The sequence below is a fragment of the Thunnus maccoyii genome, chromosome 15 (genome assembly GCF_910596095.1).
Source record: "Thunnus maccoyii chromosome 15, fThuMac1.1, whole genome shotgun sequence".
NCBI lineage: Eukaryota > Metazoa > Chordata > Actinopteri > Scombriformes > Scombridae > Thunnus > Thunnus maccoyii.
This window is the reverse complement of record NC_056547.1, coordinates 30,193,700-30,217,112: the sequence shown is the minus strand read 5'-3', so window position 1 is coordinate 30,217,112 and position 23,413 is coordinate 30,193,700. Positions and strand designations below refer to the sequence as shown.

The window sequence follows — 23,413 nt, the reverse complement described above, 5'->3', positions numbered from 1 at the left end:
ATGAATGAATTAGTGAGGGAAACAAAACCAGCACCAGCAGGACCCGCATTGTCTGGGGCAGGACTATGAAATACACAGCCAGGATGCTGAGCAGGGTCTTGCTGGGGAAACCATCAGTTAAGACTGAAAGCAATAAAGTTAATAAAATTGCAAATCAATTGTCCTGTTCCTTTCTGTTAGGACGCAGCCCATCATATTTGAACAGGTCCCAGTGTAGACTAAAATGACGACATTCAGAGCTCTTGGTCATAGTGGGAGTGGGACCAGACAGGACACACCACCTCCTCAGGCTTTCAACTGTGGAGACTAGAGAGTCAGGTTAGTAGTACAGTTTAATGGATTGCCTGGACATGACGTCATTTGTGCCGGTGTGTGCTATCACTGTGTAGACAGAGGGATGGATGTCAAGAAAAGCTGGGATTAGCTCAATAAAATCAGTTGTCTTGCCTCCTGTGGGACAGTATGTGATAGCACCAGGAAGCTTTACGAATTTGATGATAGTCTCCAAATATTAAAATCTCAGGTTGCTCAGTCTCAGCGTTGCCTTTGTAAGTTGAAAGCTTTGATCTGAGATTATGGCCGATCGTTTACAAGCTGGTTGAGTGCAGGTGAGCAGAGTGATTGATTACTTGATCTGACACTTGCATGGGGGGAGGCACTGGGATAGTAACAGGTGGCGGTGATGAAGGAGAGGAGGTCACTGGAGCTGACACCTAGTGGAGCAGTTCGTCAGGCTCCGACTGCAGGAGTGACAAACAGGGATGTTTGAACCCAGGGGCCCAGTGAAGGGGACCCATAAATGAGGTGAAACTAGCGGGTGTGGAGCACTTTCTGATGGCAGGCCAGACATGGTCCACTCCACAAGCAGGAGGTGTAATAGGGGAGAGGACAGGCCCTGGCAGAAGCTCAGCCAGAGGTTAGAGAGTGGGATTTCATCACTGGTACCGAGCGGGTAATGGGGGAGAGAGAGCCATCTGTGACCCTTAACTACAGACGCCCAGGAGGGGGGACAAGGTGAAGTCAACATGGGTAGCCACTGGGCCATTGGCTACCTGCAGACTCGAGACTTGTTAGCTCCGACCAGGCCCACTGCAGATGTATCAGCTCTGGTAGGTTTTTAGCCTGAGTTGGCTTTCTCTGGGGATAACGTCCGTGTAAAATTTGCTGTCCAAGACTCTGTTGGAAAGTCTATTAATGATACAAGCCCCAAAACAGGGCCCACTGCTGGTGTAATTTCACTCCCTCACAGATGTATGGTTTTACTCAGCCAGCACCCAGTTAAAAAAGATAGTTAAAAGCAACCAAGATCTAAGTATAACGTAAAAATGTGGCTTAAGCGGCAGCGATTCTGACAGGCAACCACAACTCCAACACATGTGCCTTATGGATGACTTTGGCAGATATATGATGGTGGGAGAAATAGAATATCTGATCAGTAAAGATTTGTTAAAATCCAAAATCCAGTTTCTTAGTGCAACAGGCCATGCTCTAGTTTCCACATAATGAGGAAACTAGTGAGCCATGCCGAGCAGATATTCATGATGCCAAATGACCTGACAAGTCATTATATATATAGATGGAAAAACACGAGTAAGGTTAGACTGTTTACTTGCAGTAACATTACCAAGACAACTCCTCTGAGGTCACCTGTTAGTGGCCTGATGATCAGACTGAATTGCCATTTCATTTCACTTTCAAATCGCTGACCAAATCACATGTGATTCAAAAGAGGCAGTAGAGTCCTTGAAAACTGGCTAAGCACATTGTCTTTAAATAAATTGCAATGGTAATGTATGTGTTAGTTTTAATTTGTTTGAACTTGATTTTTTTTTTTTTTGGCACTTTTTAAGTGCCCTGATGCTTCCCTGGATCCTAAATATTCCATCTGGCTAAACTACAGGGAACTCAGGGATGGTCCAGTCCTCAGACACCAAGGATGTTTTCAAACCTGCCTTTTTCCCGTCCGGTTGCACCAGACTCTGGTTGTTTTTTTTCTCCTAGGTACGATCCATTTGGGTGGATCTGAACACAGCAGTCCTATTTGAGTTTAGACCAAAGCAACCACAAAGAGACCCTTTAGAGTAAGTGATCTCAGTCTGGTCACAAACTAATTCTAAAGCAGTTCATTTGTGGTGGGAACATGACCTGACCTCGATCTGACCCGACTACAGGGCGATCTCTAAACTGGCTACAGGATTCATTTAGCTCCAGTGTGCTTTGCATGCTGGGATGCGAATCAAAGAAATCAACACTTGCTAGAAGCTAGCCAGAGAATGAATCCAACCTGAGGTCCAACCTGGACTAGAAACTAACTATGTAGTGAACGTTCTCATGTGGCTTTTAGTGATGCATTTTGGTTTGCTTTAAATTCTTTTGTGTTAAAAGAAACTGAACCAAGAAGCAAATGCTAGTTTACCAACTCGTCCACTGTTTCAGACCAGAGCAAATCAACTATAGGTTTGAAAACGACCTTAGGCTCCACCTGCATGTAGATATGCCCAGGTGCCCATGACCCAAACTCGTAGCTGGGGTCCAAATAGCACCACTTCCTCATGGTTAGTGTGAGAATGGCAGAAAATCAGGAAAAGAACCATTCTACATTACCAAGGATTACACATGTAAATAACTGCTGTCAATGAAAGTGACCCCTTCAGCGTGTGGACAAATATCAAAATAGTTGATTTTATTTATAATGTATTAAAGTTATAAACACATCAGGCAGTGGTTTTACACATCACCATACAGACATGGGAATCAATCAATCTTGTGGATAATCTCCCAAAGCTAAATACAGTACAGTGATAATCATTTCTCTAGCCACCCACCTGCCGTCTCGTTGCAGAAACAAATAAAAACTATCAGACAATCATTGGTTTTTCAACAAACCTAAGCTGACCAAACCATGGTTTGGATGTCATGTAATTACAACTTGCCCTGTATCAAGGTTTCGGTGTGATCATCAATAAAATGTCAGACTCAGCGATGTTTGAATCTCCTTTGCAGCTTGGCAAACTTGTTAGAACTAAAAGTTCACAACAGTTAAATTACTTCAAAATAGCCTTACACGTTATAGCTTCACCCTTCATATTGACAATTTCCTTCTACACATTTAGAAACCATGTTCATTCACCCACACCATGGTGTGGTGGAAATGTAGATTCTTTAACCCTTTGAAAGCAGAGGGGGGTTGTAGAATTAACATAGCTTTTCCTTCAACCATCAGATTGAAAATCCAACTGGGCTTTTCGGAAACATTAAAAGACATTTTAAAAAAATAGACCTTCTAAGACCAGCTCAAACAGAAGATCAACTATAAAGTCCTCAGTATGTTTCAAACTAAGTGCTTGTCAGATCATCTTAACTTTCCAGAACAGACAATCTGTCAATGAGGATCACTGTATGCAGTGATTGGCCAGGTGTGCAGAGCTGTGAAATGGTTTGAACCTCATCATAGAACTACTTCTGTCATGTTTTATTAGAACAGCTGAGTGAAAAACCTTGAATGCATTTTAGGACAGACTGAAAGTGTGCACTGTTATCCCCATTTGAACAATTCATCGCGTTGGGACACTTGGAACAGCTACAAGCATTTAGACATGGTTGGACAAGACAAACTAGTTCGTTTGCAGCAGACCGAGGCCATCATACTGTGAGAATCATCCTTCTGGTTTGATTTAGTGTTGTGTGCTGTCATCACACTGCTTTCAAGGCCATGTTCATAAACTTATATAAGGACAGCAGTGCTGGTAATTCAAGAAAAACTCCACCCTTGATCCTGTCACACTGTTATACATCTTGTTACTTCTCCTGTATGAAACATTATCAGGGTTATTGTGTCATAGTATAACTTACTGTTTTGGTGTTATGTACTTTAAGCTCTGTGGAAATACTGTTCTTGTGATGCTACAGAAGGCGTTGCCTTGATCCAGGACATGTCATTTGTGTCACTGTAGCAGCTCATGAAATTCATTATAGAGGGAATGTATGAAACAAACTCACCTGATGGTAGACAACCATCTTAGCAAACATGGTGCAGGATTTCATCTTCACTCACCAACCAGAGTTCAGTGCTGCCAGATGATATATTACAGCAATACTATAGGTGTTAATCTTCTTTAAATAGCTTTCAGCACTCTAGTCAGAGAGTGAAAAAGACATCCTGTGCCATATTTGATTTTATGTGGCTTGTACTGATTTGACATGAGACCTTTCTTGGTTTGACTAAATCATGTTTTTGGTTAATTTGCACCTGCCTGATGTCATTTTTTCCACCTACTGGGTTTCTTATAATCTGGTATGTGAGCATTTTCAATATTCTTCCTGTGATAAATGCTTTGAGTTGCTCACGGACTGAAATATCCAAGTTCCAGCAGATAGCAAAGTACGACTGTGATACAGTTTGATGATCCTGGATCAGGACGACTATATTGGGGTGGGGATGGTGATGTTTCTTCTTGTTCTGCAATGCTTTCTCTCTGTATCATTGCTGAAGTCTTTCATCTTTAATGGTAACCATCAGGAGTCTATCGTCATATAATGACTGTTCAGCACTGAATATGGCCTTTGTATACCACCTAAAACCTTGAAGAAGCTTTTAGTTTTCCTTTGCACGCAACTCTGCTTCTGATTAATTTTATAGATTTAAACAGTAACATGATCTGAAGAGTTGGATCAATTTCAACTTCAGATTCTTTTTATGCCAAACACTGAAAAAAAGAATGCAGTGTGTAAAATCTTGGTTCATCTTTTTTTAACATTTAGCAGTGTTTTTCTCCCAAGTTCCACACATGATCACTCTGCTGCTGTTTGGCCTCCAGTGCATTATCACTGACATTGAAACATGACGCTTCCTGTTGACGATTCTAATTCTTTCCTGCTACCATCATTTACAGCTGCTGAAAATGTCTGGATGTGATGTTAACTCTACATTTGGCCAGTTATTCACAGGAGTAAAAAACACACCAAACAAAATGGGCCCATAAAGCAAGGCACATTGCCAATAGCTGTTTTTAAACAGTATTTAGGGGTGGAATTTTCCTTTCATAAAAGTTTGAACCCTTTGTGAAGTCCGTGTGGCTGTTGAACTAGCTGATCCTGAATGAGCACCCGATTTTAGAAACTTCCTGACAAACAGGCCTGGTTCAACACTCCTTGATCTCCTAGCTCCACTGATGTGCAGCCCCATCTGTGCTGCTCTAATTCCTTCATGAACCTTTTCGATAATATTCTTTGGTCTGAGAGGGTGTTCCTCTGTGTAAGGCTCTCTCCCCTCTTCAACACCATTTACATTGTACAGTCTGGATCGTTTCTCAGCTCCAGCTGATGTCGTACTTGATTGAGCCCTCTGGTGGAGCCAAGAACACTCTTCGACCCCGGTACAAGAAACTGACTACTCCCCTGTAACCTGTACGAGGGACTCCAGATTTCAAGTCATCCATCACCCCAAGATTTCGAGCAAAGACTTTAAAACTGTCCCGGCTGGAGTACTGCACCCGGTACGGACCGGCTCCTCTTAAACTCCCCCCCTGTTGTAGGTCCTCAATCTTCACCAGTGGGGCGCTGTAAACCTCTTTGATAAACCTTTCATCATACTTCTCTTTTAGCAGATAAGATAAATCCTGTTTGGTAAAAGGCACAAATTCAGTGTTTAGCTTAATATAGCGAAGATACTGGTCAAAGAATTGACCTAAACTGACGCCTTTTCGGCCAAAGGTAATAGTCCGGGAGATTTCAGGCCGGATGCAGGAGCGGTCCTTGCGCTGTTCTGGTTGACGCATCCAGTCGTCCCAGAACGCAGAGGGCCATTTGGGTTCCAGTTCATCCCACATCTCCTTCAGCAGCATCCAGCCCAGACCAGGGAAGAAGTCTGTCCTGTAGAGCAGTTCAGCTTTGGATGGATCCACCAAGGCATCTCTGCCGTTATCGTTCCAGGCCGAAACACACCACAAGGTTGGGTCAGAGCGCAGGATTGGGTACAGGGCTCGAAAATACTCAAAAAAGTCTGGTGCCACCTAAACAAGGAAGAGGGAGAGAGTATAAACAGAGCAGAAGAATTGGTGAGAGGTAATTTCACAATAGTCAGTCCAATAATGGCAGCTATCTCAGAACTTTTTCACACAAAACCAAAACTCACTGCGTAGCTGGACACCATTATGGGTAAGGCTTGAATTATGCTTCTCTTGGCTGCACATAGGCGAATGTCTATGTGGGTTGCGTGATGGTTTATTTTATACTTGTATTTAATGCGTTTACTTTTGTTTTTGTCTACGCTTATGACCCACCTCCCAGCGGGAACACGGAATGAATCAATCAGCCAGCCTGATGTGTTGGTGTGCACGTTGGCTACTCTGCAACCTACAGTTACCAATTTTACCTTGAGAGAACGGTCCTCTGACCTCATGATAATATACAGTCACTCATTCTTGAAAATTGGGACAAAACCTTATTGGGGGGGATTTTGATTATTGCTCTTCAATTATGCTGGGAAAACATATTTTAAAAGATCAAAGTCTTGGCTATTAAACCTTGTAACGGGCCAACCTCCAAGTGATTTTATTTTTTCTTTAATAGTATTTTTTGTAGCTGAAGATTTGGATTTTGTCAACTCCGTCAGGCACACAAAAAGTCATAGTATCACAATATAAAACATGAATGAAATGTTTAATGATTTTTGTTGTATTTAATACAAGATTCTTTAATTAGCTGTATAATCAAAAAGTTTGATATCTTTTTATTCAAGACATAAATACCATTATAATGTTTCCCTCTTAAAATTTCTGTTGATAATGTAATTTGTCTTTGTGATAAACTACATATATCATTTATAAAACAAAGAACACACATAAGCTGTACCATAGAAACTTTTTATTGACATAAATTCATTTTATAAATCATTATGAATATAAACAAAAAAATCTGTAAATTTGTGAATGATTTCTCTTAAGCACCTTTTCTTATGTCTTTTCCTGGCCCTCTCTCCTGCAAGGGACTGTCTGCTAACACCTGGTTCATCAAGGCCCTCATCTAATGGACTACCTGGTGGTGTGTCTGCTATCTGCAGAGTGTCTCCTTCTTGTTTTATTATCCCCTCTGCAAGCCTTTTTCTCCATTTTTCTCTTTCCCTTTGTAGTTCTTCTGTCTTTTTGTCAGACTGATTATTTATCTTCTCCCTTCTCTTTCTCTGATACTCTGTACTTTCTGGCCCTCTTCACCTCCAAAGACAGGCTTTGTTTAGCCATTTGTACATGAAACATTTTTGAGTAAATAGCCTTCTCAGTCATTGATATGCATCAAATAAAAAATAGTAATGGTATTTAAATAACTTAATGGAAAATAAAGTAGTAATTTCAAACACATTATTCAATTATTAAAGAGAATCGAGTTATGTCACCTCCGTCAGCATAGATCATCAGATGAAATATCTGACAGAGTTGACATCTATCTGACGGAGTTGACAAACATGTTATATTTTTTCAATTCACAGCACAGCCGTACTGAGTAGCCATTTTATTTTTCAAAGTTGCTGAGAGTTCTCTTAATGCTAATGAAAATACACATTTTTAACCCATAATTCTTATTTAGTTTTGTTTTAGAAGGGCAACGGAGTTGACCTACTATGGTTGAGACACACCTGATAGCAACATTATTTAATTAATTTATCAAAAAATTAGACAGCTTACCAGTGCTTGAGCAGCTTTCTCGCCTTTTTTGAAACCAGAAAGTGAGACATGGGTCCTTAAAATATAACTAACCCTTTTTATGCCTGATTAAATTATGTTTTTGTAGAAATCTGAGTTGACAAAAATCTGGGACACGATTTTAAATGGCATTTTCATTAAAAATATATTTTAAAACAAAGATAATTATATTAGTAAATTTTTACACCTATGTTATCAGTAGGTATTGTTAGTTTTAGATTTTGAATGCTTAAAAACATGAAGACACGTTTGGTCCTGCAGCTTGTTGAATGAGCCACCAAACAAACATTCACCAGGGAAAAGTGCACCACTAACCTCAGTTAGCTGCTAGATAGCTGATTAGCTGCTCAGCTGCAGCAAATTAAACAGTGTGTAAACATACCCGCAGATGTCACTACGGAACCGTTAGATGCTGGATTGGTTGTTGTTCTTCAAAATCCCTGTTAGCAACATGCTGTCTGTCCGTGACTTGTACTTACAGCATTTTGTTTACTTGGTCTCCAATGAGACATTAAATTTTACAGTTAATTCAAATGCGTGCCGAACTGTGGGGGGTGATCCGTACAGATCACAGACCAACTACGTTCCGTTACACTACTATGAAAAACAGTATTTCACTGTCTGGTTTAAGTTTCAAGTCTGTTTCACCACCAAGTCTGTGGGTTTTGTTGTACCTGTAGCCACACCCAAGAGTGATGTCACACAGTCCTGGAGTACACCTGTACATCACTGCAGCAAAGTTAGAAAGTAAAACCACTGGAGATCAGTGAAAGCAAGATTTTCAGGGACTGTCAAGTTATTCTTTAAGTAGCTCTTGGATGTTGACTAAATTTTGAGTCAAGTCAATTTTATTTATATAGCCCAAAATTACAAATTTGCATCAAAGAACTTTACAGTCTGTGCAACATACAGCATCCTTTATCTGTATAGACCTTTCTTGCGGTAAAAAACCTACAAAACTAACCTTTTAAAATAAAGTTTTAAGGGCTGACCATTTAATCACAATATCAGTGCTTTAAGTCTGGAGGACTCTGCATGCCATCCCCCCTCTCTCACCTTTCATTTCCTGTCAGCTCTCTGTTGCTCCTATCTAATAAAGGCAAAAATGTCCCAAAAATACAAAGAGATAAAATTTGTTCATTTGAACAATACTTGGCTGCAAAATGTAAGCCTTATGTTTCCACCGATGGGTAGCAGGGTATAAGAGGTTAAATGAACTTTAACTCAGCAAAACCAAACTAGGGGAACTAGTCCCTCAGTTGTCAGTGATAAAAAAGAGGAAATCAGTGGAGAACAGTTACATGTCAGCAAACCCAGATCTCCCCCTCTCACTGGTAACATAATTGTGGACTTACAGGGCACAGTTTCTCCCTCAAGCTGCTCGTTGAAGTCAAAGTTACTCTGAATTTCCTTCAACTTTTTTCCTGCTGCTGTGGCACTTTTTAAGCAGCCAAACATTTTGTTATCCTTTTCTAACAGCTGGGAGGAGGGGTTTCACAGATTCACCAACAGGTTTTTTGTGCCATCACAGATAGTCCAATAATCAGTTCAATGTGCCGGTCTCAACATGCAACTGGGGTTACAGCTGTCCATTCACGATATCTTTCCCAAGTATTGGTCACAGTTTCTGCTGTGATCAATACATGCATCATCCTGTATGATGTACTACAATATGATGTACATACTATACAATGGCTTTGACTGGAAACCAATCTAGAGATGGGTACTGCAGAGTGCAAAGTTATCATAAACTCTGAATAAGCTGTGGCTGCACATTTTGAGAAAACAGTTTTTAGTTCAGTGATGAATACTTGAGACAAATGGTGAACCAGTGGGAGCAACTCATCATCATTAACCCAGATTTGAATGTAAACCACATATAATTACACTTTTACCATCAAAAGGCTATCTAACCTCTTCAAACCTTCCAGACCTACCAGTGGGATCATAATTACAAACACATGCTGTGTATACAAGCGCTGTTAAAACCTACAGTTTCACTTTGTTGTTTCTATTCTGCTGGAGCTACAAAAGTTATTGAATATGGCTGAATTCTGTGGAAATGTGCACTAATTAATGCACATGACATCTATAACATTTCCATTTGTTGGAATGGTGCAGCCATAACAACCATTGCATCTTTTTAGAATGTTTCACTCAATGTAGAGCATCACACAGCTGCAATGAACAGTGTGGTGGAACAAAGACAGTGAATAAACAATATATATGGATAGTGTCAGTATGTGGACGCAACTCTAAACTAACCCCAACCCTACTTGAAGGGGAACTTAAGAGCAAAGCTGAATTTACTCTTGAGAGTTGGTTTGACAAAGACCTGTTGGCTGGTGAGTGGCATTTGGCCAGTCTTAGCTATTTCGCTAGATTTGCCTTTCATGTCTGTGTGTTCAGTACAGAGCTGGAGTCAGGACGTGGTTAGCCTAGCTTAGCATACTGGACTAAGCTAAAATACTGAAGACGGGAAGCAGGGGGGAACAGCTAGCCTAGCTCTGTCCAAAGTTCAAAAATACACCTACCAATTTTGGGTAGCTGACAACAAAGCCTAACTTTACTTTTAACCTTAGCAAATAAAGAGAAATGTTGTCCCCTCATCCTAAATCAATACTACAGCCCTTCCTTGTTTTAATGAATGAAGTGGTACACAAGCTGAAGCAGCTGCATTGTCTGTGTTTGACCAATCAGCAACAGTCAACCCTTCAGACCCGAAGTTCCTATACTTTTAGAAAGTACTACACACCCAGCAGGGACTTTTGGGGGGTAAAACAATCTCCCTGGAACTTATTTGGACCTTGGTTCCTCTGGTGGAAAGACAGGTGGAGGAAGTGAATTCTTCAAAAGGTTCTTAGTCCCTGGTGGAAGTTTCTGCGGTGGAAACATGGCTTAAGCTAATGTGAACTAGCAGCACTAACGTGAATGGGAGGTGTGGCTTTGGGTTTCAGGTTGTAGAATCATTGCCAATATCATCAGTAGCTCTCTCTGCCAAAGACTGATTCCCAGGATGTGATGAGGTGAGTGATCCTCTCCTGCAACTAGCAGTGTTTATCAACACCACACTAAAAGTCTATCTCACCTGGACTTGCATTACTGATTTATCTTAAATTTGCCACTTTAAGTGAACTGACAACATACTCAAAACCTGGTTAGAATTAGTATTAAATAGGACAATAAATATATCTTTCATCATGATGTGCAAATTACAGTGTACATGAAATAAACCCAAGTTGTTGTACTACTACTTGTTACTACTACCTGTACTACATGTTACCTAAGTAGTAACTCAGCTCATCAAAATTACTTGGTTGTGGATGGCCATACCAAAGTAAATAGATACAATGCCTGCACATCCCAACATAGAAACCCACAGTAAAACAAGAACTAGCTATCTGAGCATCCTGACCAACTGGTCTGATGGTGTTTTGCCATTTGCAGGACTTAACGACCTGTAACCTGGAGCTTCCTATGGCATGAACCCTTGAGAACCTGTAGGGCAAAACTGGTCAGTTCTGCTTCACTTTTCTGTTGTATTTTGAAGATGGGAGGATTGGATGTACACTGAAAAGGCAACACACTTCAGACGTTATTTGTCCGAAATGTGCTCTTCATTGTTCTCCTCGCTGATGTACACAGAATGGCGAAATGGTGGTTACTGCTATGTTGTTGTGTTTGTTGTAGTCGAGCCCCGCGAGTACCCCCCTTCCCTCCCCTCCGGGTTCCAATGTTTCCTATGCATCTCCACTGTCTAACTACCCAATAAAGCAAAATGACACAATAAGCCAGCTCTCAGGGATGATAATGCCTACTGTAATGCGTGGATGTTATGAGAATTAAGCAGAGGAGAGCACTCACCTCCAGGTCATCCTCCACTATGACCACAGTGGACTGGGAGAACGTGTTGAACACTTGGTTGAGTGCCCAGCGGTAATGTCGGGCAATTTTGTAGTAGCCCTGGAATTTCCTGTGCTCTGGCCGGACTCTGATGTCCGACAAGTCTGGTTGGCTTATGTGTGTCACTTGATGGCCATAGGAGTCAATCACACGAGCTGTCTCAGCGTGCCCACAGTCCTGGCTGACTATGATTGGATAGAGTTCCGGAGAAGGACGGTACTGTATAAGTTTGTCAAGGCTCCGTTTTACCGTCACTCTGTCACAGGCAATAACTAGAATAGGAATGACGACTTCTGGGTTTGCAACAGAAGTCACCAATTTATTGTTGTCAACAATTTCCTTCTTTATTTCATTGACCTGGTGCTGTTCTAATTTAATGTTGGGAGCTACTGTAGGAACAGGCTTTTGTTCTGTATGTTTTTCTTCAGTTTGGTCCCTGTCATGCACATTGTCTTTTAGAGGAAGTGGAGGCTTCGGTGGCTGGTGGACAGCCTCTACTTTGACTTCTTTTGTATCTTCTGTTTCTCTTTTCCCAACATCTTTCTGCCGAGCCCACACTGCCCTGTGACTTTCAATCTGCTTCAGCAGCTTTTTCTGGGTCTCAAGCTGAATTTCAACCTCCTCTGCCAGCCGGATCACCTCCCCAGCCAGGTTGACCGGGCTCCCTTTCCCTCTGCCCACGCCCCACTCCTCCTTTCCTCCTGGTTCAGCTCCACCGCCTTCCCCAAGGCGGCCTATTGGAGGCCGACCCCAAAGATAAAGTAGAAGCAAAGCATTCCAGGCGACAAACAGGAAAGCACCGCATAGTATAAGAGAACCTTTCTTTCGAACCATGGCCCAATGACACTAGGAAGGGATGGGGTTGTGGAAAAGGGAACAAGTGATGGAACCAGAGTGAGAATTCTACAGACCAAGGTTGCAATCTCAGATGGACAGGAAGTTGATATCCGATCACATTATTTAGAATTCTAGAGTCATCCTGCCTTTTGGTCAGGAGGGTGTCAGGAGGAAGAGGACTGGCCAATTTAAAATCAATTCACATGATCTTGCTGTGGAATGCATCAACTCCATGAAATCCCATAGAGATGGGGCAATGAGCTGAGAGAGGACTCGCAGAAGTTCAGCAAGGGGTCGCAGAAGTGCAGATGAAAGAGAAAAAAAAAGGGGGGGAAAGAGGGGTCACTTTGGGTTGAGGGAATGTGACTCCTTGGATGTTATCCTTCAGCCATCATCCTGAAAACAGAGCAGGAAAAACAAATAAATCAGCAGAATGAATGCAGATCATCTGGACATTAAAATGATTAAGCAGAAACAAAAGCCCTTTTCAGACATGTGCTGTACAAACCTTAACTACAAATGTGAATAAAAGCAGTCACATTTCTAGTAAAAGCACCAACAAGATTATGACCTTCTGACATATGATGTGTATGTTTACAGCATACAATTTGTTCAACAGAGACAAGGAAGTGCCGCTTTAGATACTGTGCCATTTTCACAGAGATGCTTTTGAAGCGACAGATGTGCCTTTGAAGACACTTTAGTAAAAGTGGCAGGATGATAATCTAGACTAGTTGACTCAAATTTGAAAAAAAATAGGCAAAAAGTACACATTCAGACAAAGAAACAAATGGGAATCTGAATGCTGAACTCTGCAATCATTTATTTCAACATATAAAAGATCAACATTTTCATTTCCGATGAGGGCAGTTTGGCAAAAATGTTGATCTATATGAGTTGAAATAAATTACTTAAATGTTTCTGGACCAGTTGATTGACAAGAAATAAATCAACTAGAATTTTGATGATCCATTAACTGTTAACAATACTTAACAAGCAAAATTGTAAAATAACACAAACATTCTCTGGTTCCAGTTTCTCAGACGACAGGTTTTACAGCTTCTCTCATATTTATAATCATAAAAAGCTGAATATCTTTGTGTTTTGGTCTGCTGGTTGAGAAAAATGAGACATATAAAGATGTCAACTTGCGCTCTGGGAAACTGTAATGGTTGTTTTTCACAATTTTATAGATGAAATGATTAATCATCTACACAGAAAAACAGCTGAAAGATTAACTGGTGATGAAAATAATTAACATTTACAGACCTAAATTCTGATTATTTTAACTGTATTTTGTAATGTGTGCTTTCCTTCCCATGGATTGAAGATGTAAAGTAGCTAGCATGTAGATCTGGCCTTTCCACTAGGCCCTGGTTCGCAACATGAGAAGTGTTTTAATGCGTTAATCGTTCATTACAGTTCAATGTTTGTTGGGGTGTGTGATATGACAATATTAGATCATGAACGATTAAAATGTCTCCACAATCTGCTTTTACAGAGAGATTGTTAGTATTGTGCTACAGTGACCACTGTGTTAGTTCAGTATTGTGACGGAGCACAGTCTGCTAGCAGGAGGCTAACAGTACCGACATGACAAGCACCTCGTACCACGTCTCCGATCTGTTGAAGAAAATGACCTCTGGTGACAAGGATCTCAGGTAAGAACGAGCTCATATCAGAGCAAACTATCTGTACTGTTCACATCAGGAGCCCAAACTGTTGCTTGGTAACTTGTTTGTGATATCTACAGCAGTTTCAATGTCCTGCTAGGAGGCTCACCTGCTGCACATCATATTAAACTGACAGCTGGGCTGCAGGTAAATGCCATTTAGTGGTCAGCTCACCTGCTAACTGGTAGAACTAAGCTAGTGTGATGTTAGCGCTTTTTTTTTTTTTTTTTTTTTTTTTTTAAAAAAAGGTGGACATCATGCTGGTTATCCGAAGCGACACACTAATGCTTCTACACAACAACTGTTTGCTTTTCAGCTGTGAAATTAGTTAAGTTGTACTGTTTGGTTTCCCACTGCCATATCCATTATAAACAAGGCCAAATAGACTGTCCATACTTTTTTAATGCAGCTTTGCACACAGTGTATAGGATCCTTACTAAAAGTGTATGTGCGCACAAAAGCCAAAAATGGCACGCGGTAAAAAAATAATCGAATTTATAAAACTGTGTGTATGCACGAATGCACGTATATTTCCCTTTATAAATCACCTGGAAATATGCACACGTGGATCAGCCTAATATCACGCCCTCTACACGCCCACATGTTTTTCTTTCGCCGCACCAATCAGTCTGTCTTGAGGCACCTGACCAATGAGAGTGAAGAGTCAGCGTTGCTCATCACCTGCACTCAGGCAGTTGTAGGTGAAGGAAAGCGACAGCCATGAACAGACTTTTACAGGTTTTATTTCTCCTGTTTTTTGGACTTCCTGAAGTTATGTGTGTAATCCAAAACAGCCAAATACAATGTCAATAAACATTCCTGTGGATCATACAGTCAAACATCTCTGCAGCAGGCCAGTTCCCAGTTCATCACTTTTAAGTCGTTTTTACACCACACACTAAATATCTACAATACAATAAACACCGTATTCATTGATATTTACTCCAAAATCTAGCATACAGGTGTTTCTCTAATTTACACAGTGCATTATGATGGTGAAGATGTGGTAGTGAGGTGACTGGAGAAGACAAAGCGTGTGTGTGGCAGCCACCGCGGTGTCTCCAGTGACAGTCGTGTTCACTACAGTGATTTTACACACAAACTACTTGGAAACTAAAATCATACGTGGTGATATATGCACAGTATTAGAAGATATTAAAATCTATCAGTGCTCTGTTCTGCAATTATTTTGAAGTTACATTTGTGGAAGTCAAGTTATTTTATGTCATCTTGGATTTCTATAACTGATGATGATGATTTCATCGATTAGTTGAGGTGATTGAGGAGGAAAAGATCAGTATATTTACACTTTCCTGCAGCTGCTGTGCTGCTGCACACACAGATTTGAGTCGGCTTATATCTTTTCAAATTAAAAAGGTGTTTATGGAATAGTCATGGCTCGCTACAAGCGCAAATACAGATATCACTGCTGGTTTGAATGTTTATGATAATGTGGATCTATAATTAACATTTGATATTAAGTGAAATAAAATGCGTGAGAGGAATCATTATACATTCTGGCTTCAATTCACAACCTCACCATCTGTGTCGCCAGTTTCCCCGTTTTCTAAATGTTCGTACACGTGGGTCAGAGTTTGCGTACAGATGCGCGCGTTCTCCAGTCGAGTTTGTTTTTATAGATCACAACTGTTGGGAACTGTGGGAAGTGGCGTACACTTCTTTCAGGCCCCATTTTGTGCGTATACAACAGTTATAAATGAGACCCCTGCTCTTATTTATTTATTGAATTGTTTGTGTTTTGTAATTTTATGCATCTTTCATGGGTGTAGGTTTTTATGGTATTTGTGAGCCTCTAACCTAAGACAAATTTCTATCATGTGATAGACAATGTTTTTTTTGAATCTGGAATACTGTTCAGTAACTTGCAAAATAGTCTTAAAAACCAACATGAAAAAGAATGGTGATAATTGTGGAATGTGATCTTGTCTGAAAAAAAATCATGATATTTTTGCCATGTCTAGTTTGTGTTTCACTATTATGTTGAAGGCCTTCAGTCCCGCTGTGATAAGGCATGTGTATGTGATGTTCAGATCATCGGCTTAATCAATTGTGCATTAATAGGAGCTCAAAGCAACAAGTGACTAGGCACTGTCAAGTTGAGGTAAGAAGGGTAAAAGTGGTGTGTGGGAGATGATATACAGTACATACTCCTGCCTAAAGACTTGCTTCTTCAACATCCCCTTTAAAGTTTTCCACTGCCAAACATCTTCCACCCCTTATAAGGAGTGACAGCACTGGAGGCAAGTATCTCTGCCCTCTACCTCTGTATGAGAGTACTGCCATGACAAATACATGTAACAGGATTCAACATGTCTTTTTTCACTTGCCTATTTGGGCAAGTGGGTCAGAAATCTACTTGCCCAAAGTCAATTTTTACTTGCTCCTATGCGAATTGTTCTATTAGCAGTTACCAAATAACAACAAAGACTAATTGTCATGTGAAATCTTTAAGTAAATGAAACAGAACAAGGACAAAGTATCATAGATGTCTTGCATATTTGAAAATGGCATGACCCATCCCCTATATTTCACTGAACACTAAATTCTTTTAATCAGTCCAGTTTCTTTCAAATAATGGAAAAGACTCCCTAACCTGATGGCAGATACATTTTTAGACTAATTTCTTCCACTCCAGGCTTCCTGATTTCCCTCTTAAATGTTTTTCGTTCTTGAGAATATTTATGGCAGTGGAAAATAACATGCTCCACTGATTTCTCTATTTGACAGTGCTCACATAATACTGAGGGACGTTTGCTTCACGCCTTACACAGCGTTTTCCTGGCCCCGAAATCAGGCAGAGGTAGTACCTCACTTTTAAAAACCATCTGTGCATGCGTGTGCATACCTTCTTCTGGCATCACATGGAGGTTATGTAGCCTAATTGAAATTGTGCTCCTTGAAATGTTTAAGCAGAGAGAAATTGCCTAAACAATTAAACATAACCTCCAAGTGATGTAGCCTACCACTAGTGCTGCATTTAGGCTTACTGGTTTATATTGTTACAACAAACAGGGATGATGTTGAAATGATCACCAAAAAGATGTTCAGCTAATTTGAAAAGATGATGCTGATGTAAGCCTTGCTCTTGTAACTGAAAAAGCCTTACTATAGCCAAAACAACATCTGTTGGGTCTGGAGGTAATAAAACTGTTGTTCTCACTATATGTTTGAGATGACATTAAATGGTATGATGAATAACATAAGACAGACATGGGTAAATATATACATAGCTGCTGAAACAGTGGAAGGGTGCAAACATGAACCTATAGGTCTAAATAGTTGACAATATAGTGGCACTATAGCAGGCTGTCTGCCAGTGGAGTTGACCCCCACCTGGCTCAGGGTTTTTTTTTTGTTAAATGTATTTTAAGATGTTTTCTAAATTAAAAATGTGTTATACAAGTAGCGCAGCCTCCTTTAAGGAATAGCTGGAGCGATCCACCTACCATCCGATAGCAGGCAGAGAGCGGGAGAGTTTCTGCCGAAAACAAGCAGCAAGACCGAGGGAGCCATGAGAGCAGCTACTCGCTAACAGCTAACGTTACATGTGTTTACAGCAGAGAGCAGGAGGAAGGTTCATGGAGCAGACACTTTCAGTTTATAATTATAGCGTCCTTCTTCCAACTAATTATTGATAACATGCTTAGTATTTTACAAATTAGTTTTTTGATTTGATGAGCGTGGGCGCTGATATGTGAAAATGAACTAAATGGATTTTATTTCTATAAAAAAAAAAAAAAAAAAAAAAAAAAAAAATTTTTGTGATCTTGTCCCGTTATAACATTGCAATATTTATCCTTTTTTTTTTAACATAAAAAAATTCAATGCCACCCCTATAATGAAGATATTTTAAGACATGAATTACAAAAAATATATTTGAAGACATTTTAAGGATCTGTTTTTGATGGAGGTGGCTGCCTTGAAATTCTCAATGCAGGAACAACCCTGTCACACTACTAGCCTACTCAATTCTTGATTGGCCAACGGTGCGTGCCAATATTCTTGCATGCGTGCAAGCGGAGGGGACTACGCTGTGTGCCAGAGAACCAGAACATAATTTATGATACGACAACGACCGGAAATTTCAAAAAAAAAAATTTAACCACTTGCCAATTGGGCAAGTGAGTTTCTAGATTTACCAGCCCGATGTCGCATTTTACTTGCCCCAAGCAATCAGGCAAGTCTTATTGTTGAACCATCAAACTAAAAGATAAATAAATAAAACCAACGCCATGGAGGAGATAACTTGACTAAATGTATATGTATATATTCTATTAATGGTCCTTTTAGGTTTAAGCAGGATCAACATGGAACCCATCACTTTATCACATAGATGGAAGCAGCACTGTTAGATGCCACATCAGTAGAGGAGATAAACGCTCACTAACCCCAACAATCGCTTTATCTGAGAAGTCCAGAGGGGCTGACAGGACGTCCTGCTCTACTCCATGTGATCTTCAGCCTTTTACTGAACAACTGATATGAACAAACATATCAAAGTTCATGGGAGCCTTCCTGCTACACACTTAACCTCCTCATACATTCTTACTGACAATTCCCGTAAAGAGAACTGAGCTCTTTTTTTTTTTTTTTTTTCTTAAAACACCACAGAAGTTGCGATTGCTTTTCACTCGTATGGTGAACTAAGTGCATAAGTCAAGCATTACCCAGCCCCACACATGATATGACAGAGTAACAGCATACTGGTCCCTCTGAAACCAAACCTTCATCTGAAAAGTAACTTAAAAAGTCAATATATGTAGTGGAGTAGAAAGTACAATATGAAATGTCTGGGTGTCTGAAATGAAGTACCTTAAAATTGTACAGTACAGTACTCGAGTAAATGTACTTAGTTCCTTTCCACCGCAGCGTTTATATTAAGTATTAGCACATCTCGATGACATCTGATTTAACCCTGGTACCTAGTGTACATGCTGACTGGTTTCTACTGAGCCATGAAAATCAAAGGGGAAATCTCGACTTTAGTGTCATTTCACATTCAAGTCCCAGTTAAGCTGCAGAACAGGATGTGTTGGATGGGACTATTCTGTTGTAGAGGTACCACACACACACACACACACACACACACAGCTGAATCACTGTATTGGGGAAGAGGCAGAAATCTCAGAGCTAAATATCTGAAAATCAAAATGACCCTTTCAATTAGTCTGCTGTACAGTCAAAAGTCCAATTTCCCATGAACAAACAAGCTCCTGTACAAACAGTGAAATGCTTACACTGAGCTCTCCAGTCAAATAAAACTACTACTGAGTGTCAACTGTGTGAATGTGATAGTAAAGGTAATCTGATGGAAGAAGGGAGTGAGTGGAGGATAAAGAAGGTCACATTAACTCCTCCACAGGAGCTCCTCAGCATTAGAAAAGCCTAAACCAATTAGTGCTGATAAATATAGGCACACAATAATCTTGTAAGGATGGATGTTTGACTAGAAGGAACAAACATTCTGATCAGTAATGGATCTCTGGCTGTGGTCTACTGCTCCAGGAGAAGAGAAACTCAGTTCTGTAACATGCGAGACCTGTTTATCTCATTATTACCATCACCCCCCCCCCCTCAAACACACACCATCAGATGTTTGAAAAGGGCTTAAAGTACAGAGACTGGTCACATGTTTGAGGAGTGACAAAGGGTTATGGTTAGGGGGTCTGTTCAGGTTGTAGATCCACATCTACAGCAACTTGAGCAAACAACAGGATCGCCACTGGCAGCAGTTTATACTTCTTTAAGGATATTCAAAATGATGAAAATCTTTAAGAAACTGGTTTCAAAGAAAAGTACAAGGTTTTCAGTAATATTTGTATCTGACATTTCAAAAATAAAATCACATTTTACAGGCCTTGTTCACCTGCAGAATATTAGCAACTGACCTTAAAATCTTCCTTTAAGTCTGGCTTTCTGTATGCTCCTTACACCAAACTTCATGTTGCAAACAGAAGTTATAAAAAAAAAGTTAACATCCTGAAAAACAACATTGTTTCCCCACTTTTATTCTTAGAAAAAAAGGACTAATATAAAATCATGTCAACGCAAGTTTTTTGCATTTTGATATGGTTACACCATCCTGACATATCTGACTTGAACATCAAAAACTCTTTTGAATGAATCAGGCGGCTAACTATTATTTTCATCACAATTTTCCAAAAGCCCAAGTTGAAATATTTCAATGTATTGTTTGGTCTAACTGACAAGATATTCAGTTTATTATCATAGAAGAACCTGAAAATGATTCACATTTGAGGACCTGAAACCAGATCATTTTTAGCATTTTTGCTTGAAAAATTAATTACATTTTAAAAATGATTAATCTATTATCAAAATTGTTCCCAAATACTTTACTGTTGATTGATGCATTGACTAATTGTTTCAGCTCCAGACTCAGACAAGAAAAAAAGGAATGTCATGTCAATTCAACAAAAAGGGGAACATGAACATTTTATAGCAGTCATCTGATCTAAAGTGTTGTCTTCACATTGAAAACACACACATACAGCAACAATAGATCAATTAAACTAGTAGAAAAGTAAAAACATGGGGGAAAGGAAATGAGTCAGACACAGAGCACTTTGAATCCCTGAAGTGAGCGGAGACATGTCAGGAACATGAGAAACTAGGTCGTCTAAAGAGATTAAATCTAGAGCTAAGGAACAGTGTGGAAGGAAAAGTGTAAAACTAACCATACCTGACCTCGGGGTAGCCTACAGATCTGTCATGCCTCCCTTTCGATACTGCAGCAAGTTAAGCTTTGCAGACAAGAGGAGGCTGCCTGTGAGTAGGGAGGGAACTGTTGCTCTTCACACAAACTGTACCAGCTAAAGCTATTCTTCTTTAACCCCCTCCTCCCTCCGACAGACAACGTGGAGCTGACTGGTAGGACAGAGGAGCCTGCGGCACCAGTGTACCATCCAGCTAATGCTTCACATGACTACACAGGGGAAGGCAACTAGGACTTTCGGTTGGCTAACACTGAATACTATCTTCTTTCCACTGATTCAAATGTCCACGTTGCCAATAGCAGGTCAGCAGCGATGCAGCTGTGCAGTCTGCTGATATGAACCCCAGCTGTTGGGCTTCACATACTTCTTTCAAGCTAATAAGCTCGCTGGCTAAGTTAGCACACAGGACATGGTGCAGGTTAAATGCAGCAGGGATGCAGCCAGTGTTCGGCCATGTCTGTCTTTATTTCTAAGCGTCACGGATATAAAGAATATCCAAACAGCAAGCTAACCCGTTGTGCTGACATGCCGTTAGCATGCTTGCTAACGCCGAGCAGCAGCAGTGGATGTTTTCTCATTCAGAAGCGCTCTGACGAGGACATGATGGAGCAGCTGGAGTCACTCACCTCTCACATGCCGTTCAGGGCGAGTCGGTTCCTCTTGAAACGGAACGAGGCTCACATTAAGCTGAAGCACGGAGCGGCCACTTGGCTAGCTAGCTAACGTTAGCTAGAGTTGTGTTTCCCTTAGTGTCACACTCCCAGCACATCCCAGTGTTTATGCACAGCGGCTCCGGTGCTGCCTGCACCTCCACCTCTGCGTCCCATTCTTACCCCGGCTCTGCTTTTTTTTTTACCCCGCTGGAGCAGCGAGCTGCTAAGTGATTTGTGTATGCACGGTGCCACTGTGCAGCAGTAGCCGTGTCCTCCGCCGTGGCTCCTTCTCACAGCTGGCTCCACAGGATGCCGCTACAGTCCTCTGATGTATGATGACCATCACACCAGAGTGCACTTCCGGATTATCGATTCGTTTAGAACCGATTTAAGCCGAGCCAAGCCGAATCCGACTCTTTCTATAATCATACTAACAGATATCTGATAAGGGATAGCCAGTAATTCATTTGGAACTACTTAACCTCACACTGCTGTACATCTCTCTGGTGATTTAATAATAACAATAATAAATAATATGACATTTAATTTGTACCGCACTTTTCATTCATAGTGAAACTCAAGGTGCTATAGTATTAATAACATAGAACACACAACATAAAGGAAATAATAAGAATGAAAGTTAAGATGAAAAAGCCCTCCTGATTGGAAAGGTTTTTAGGCCTTTTTAAAAGAGACGAGGGTCTGTGTTTTATGTCATATCTATAGTCTAGGAACCTGTGAGAGAGACAAAAATGTCCTGACTGTTAGTCCCTGTATGGATGAAGCTCCAAAAAACGATGGACCGACACTTCCCATCTTGCAAAGCATTAGCATGTTTCATTACACCATCTCTTACTGTAAACACCTTTTAATCGCCATACCGCAAATTTGTAATGCAAACTTGTGTTTCCAATAGAATCTTTTTTACAGGAGACATTTGGACTTGTCATAGTAAGAAAAGCACGTGTTACTAATAACAATAACGGATGTCTCTGTTCTATTAAAGTATTCACTGTCCGACAAGCATGTCCGATGTCCCTTAGCCGATGTGAGAGTGAGCCAGCGAGCACAACACCTGGGGCCAGATGCATAAACGCACAAAAACCACGCATACGCCATTTCCCGCACATAAACTGGTATTTACAAACACAATGTGCGGTGAGAATGTGCGCACCTAACGCATACTTTAGACCAGGCGTACACGTTTTTCCTAAGTGATGAGTCTGAGGGTTATGTGATGAGGTGGAGATGAAATGTAAGGTGAGAGACGGAATCTTTTAGTAAAACATTGTTTATTTAGGTTGATAACCAGCTACACTGATTTGGTGATTTTTTGTTTGTTTGCTTTGTTTTGGTGTTTACACAGGTATTTGTAAAATGCCAGTCAAAGGCGCATTTATGAGGTCAACGTTAATTAAATACTTTTGTGTTTATTTGATCATTCTTTTAATTTACACAGGAGTCAACATTTTATTTTGCTCTTGTTCTTTTTATTTTATAGGCTACTTACTTGTGGCACACCTTGTAAAATCGGCTTAGATATGAGCGCTGCAAACTAATCATTGATTACATTTCTGAGATTATGAGTGCCGACGATGGTTTACAGGTCCGTGTGATGAATTAATGATATGGATGGTATAAAGAGCCGCACGTGTAGTGGTTGTACGTAATGACAGCTATTATGGCTGTTTGAGAACCTCGCCGGTGCGACACAATGCGTGAAACCGCACTTCTTCTTTCCTGTTTGTGTCATTGACAGCTGTACAGACTGGTGGGCAGGTGGCGAATTTGATGTGTAAACAGCTGGTTCACCGTGTGTCTTCAGGCATATTAAAACTGCCTATAGTAGCTGAGATAACCTTGATGACATCACCAGGGTTGTTTTCTCACACGTT

The 23,413-nt window shown here is 40.5% G+C and overlaps 1 protein-coding gene across 3 annotated transcripts; it reads right to left on the bottom strand.

The window, feature by feature from the left end:
• Nucleotides 1-2,658: 2,658 nt before the first annotated feature.
• On the bottom strand, nt 2,659-21,985 carry mgat1b (alpha-1,3-mannosyl-glycoprotein 2-beta-N-acetylglucosaminyltransferase b). 3 transcript variants are annotated; one of them, XM_042435979.1, is made up of 3 exons: nt 21,492-21,985; nt 11,562-12,833; nt 2,659-6,011 (listed from the first exon to the last, which is right to left on the bottom strand). In XM_042435979.1, the coding sequence occupies exons 2-3, from the start codon at nt 12,432-12,434 to the stop codon at nt 5,310-5,312; spliced, it is 1,575 nt and encodes a 524-aa protein (XP_042291913.1). In that variant the 5' UTR covers nt 12,435-12,833; nt 21,492-21,985; the 3' UTR covers nt 2,659-5,309. The 3 variants fall into 3 exon arrangements, with proteins under 3 accessions (XP_042291913.1, XP_042291914.1, XP_042291915.1); XM_042435980.1 differs by lacking the exon at nt 21,492-21,985 and adding an exon at nt 20,832-21,295; XM_042435981.1 differs by lacking the exon at nt 21,492-21,985 and adding an exon at nt 20,020-20,093.
• Between the last annotated feature and the right edge of the window lie 1,428 nt (nt 21,986-23,413).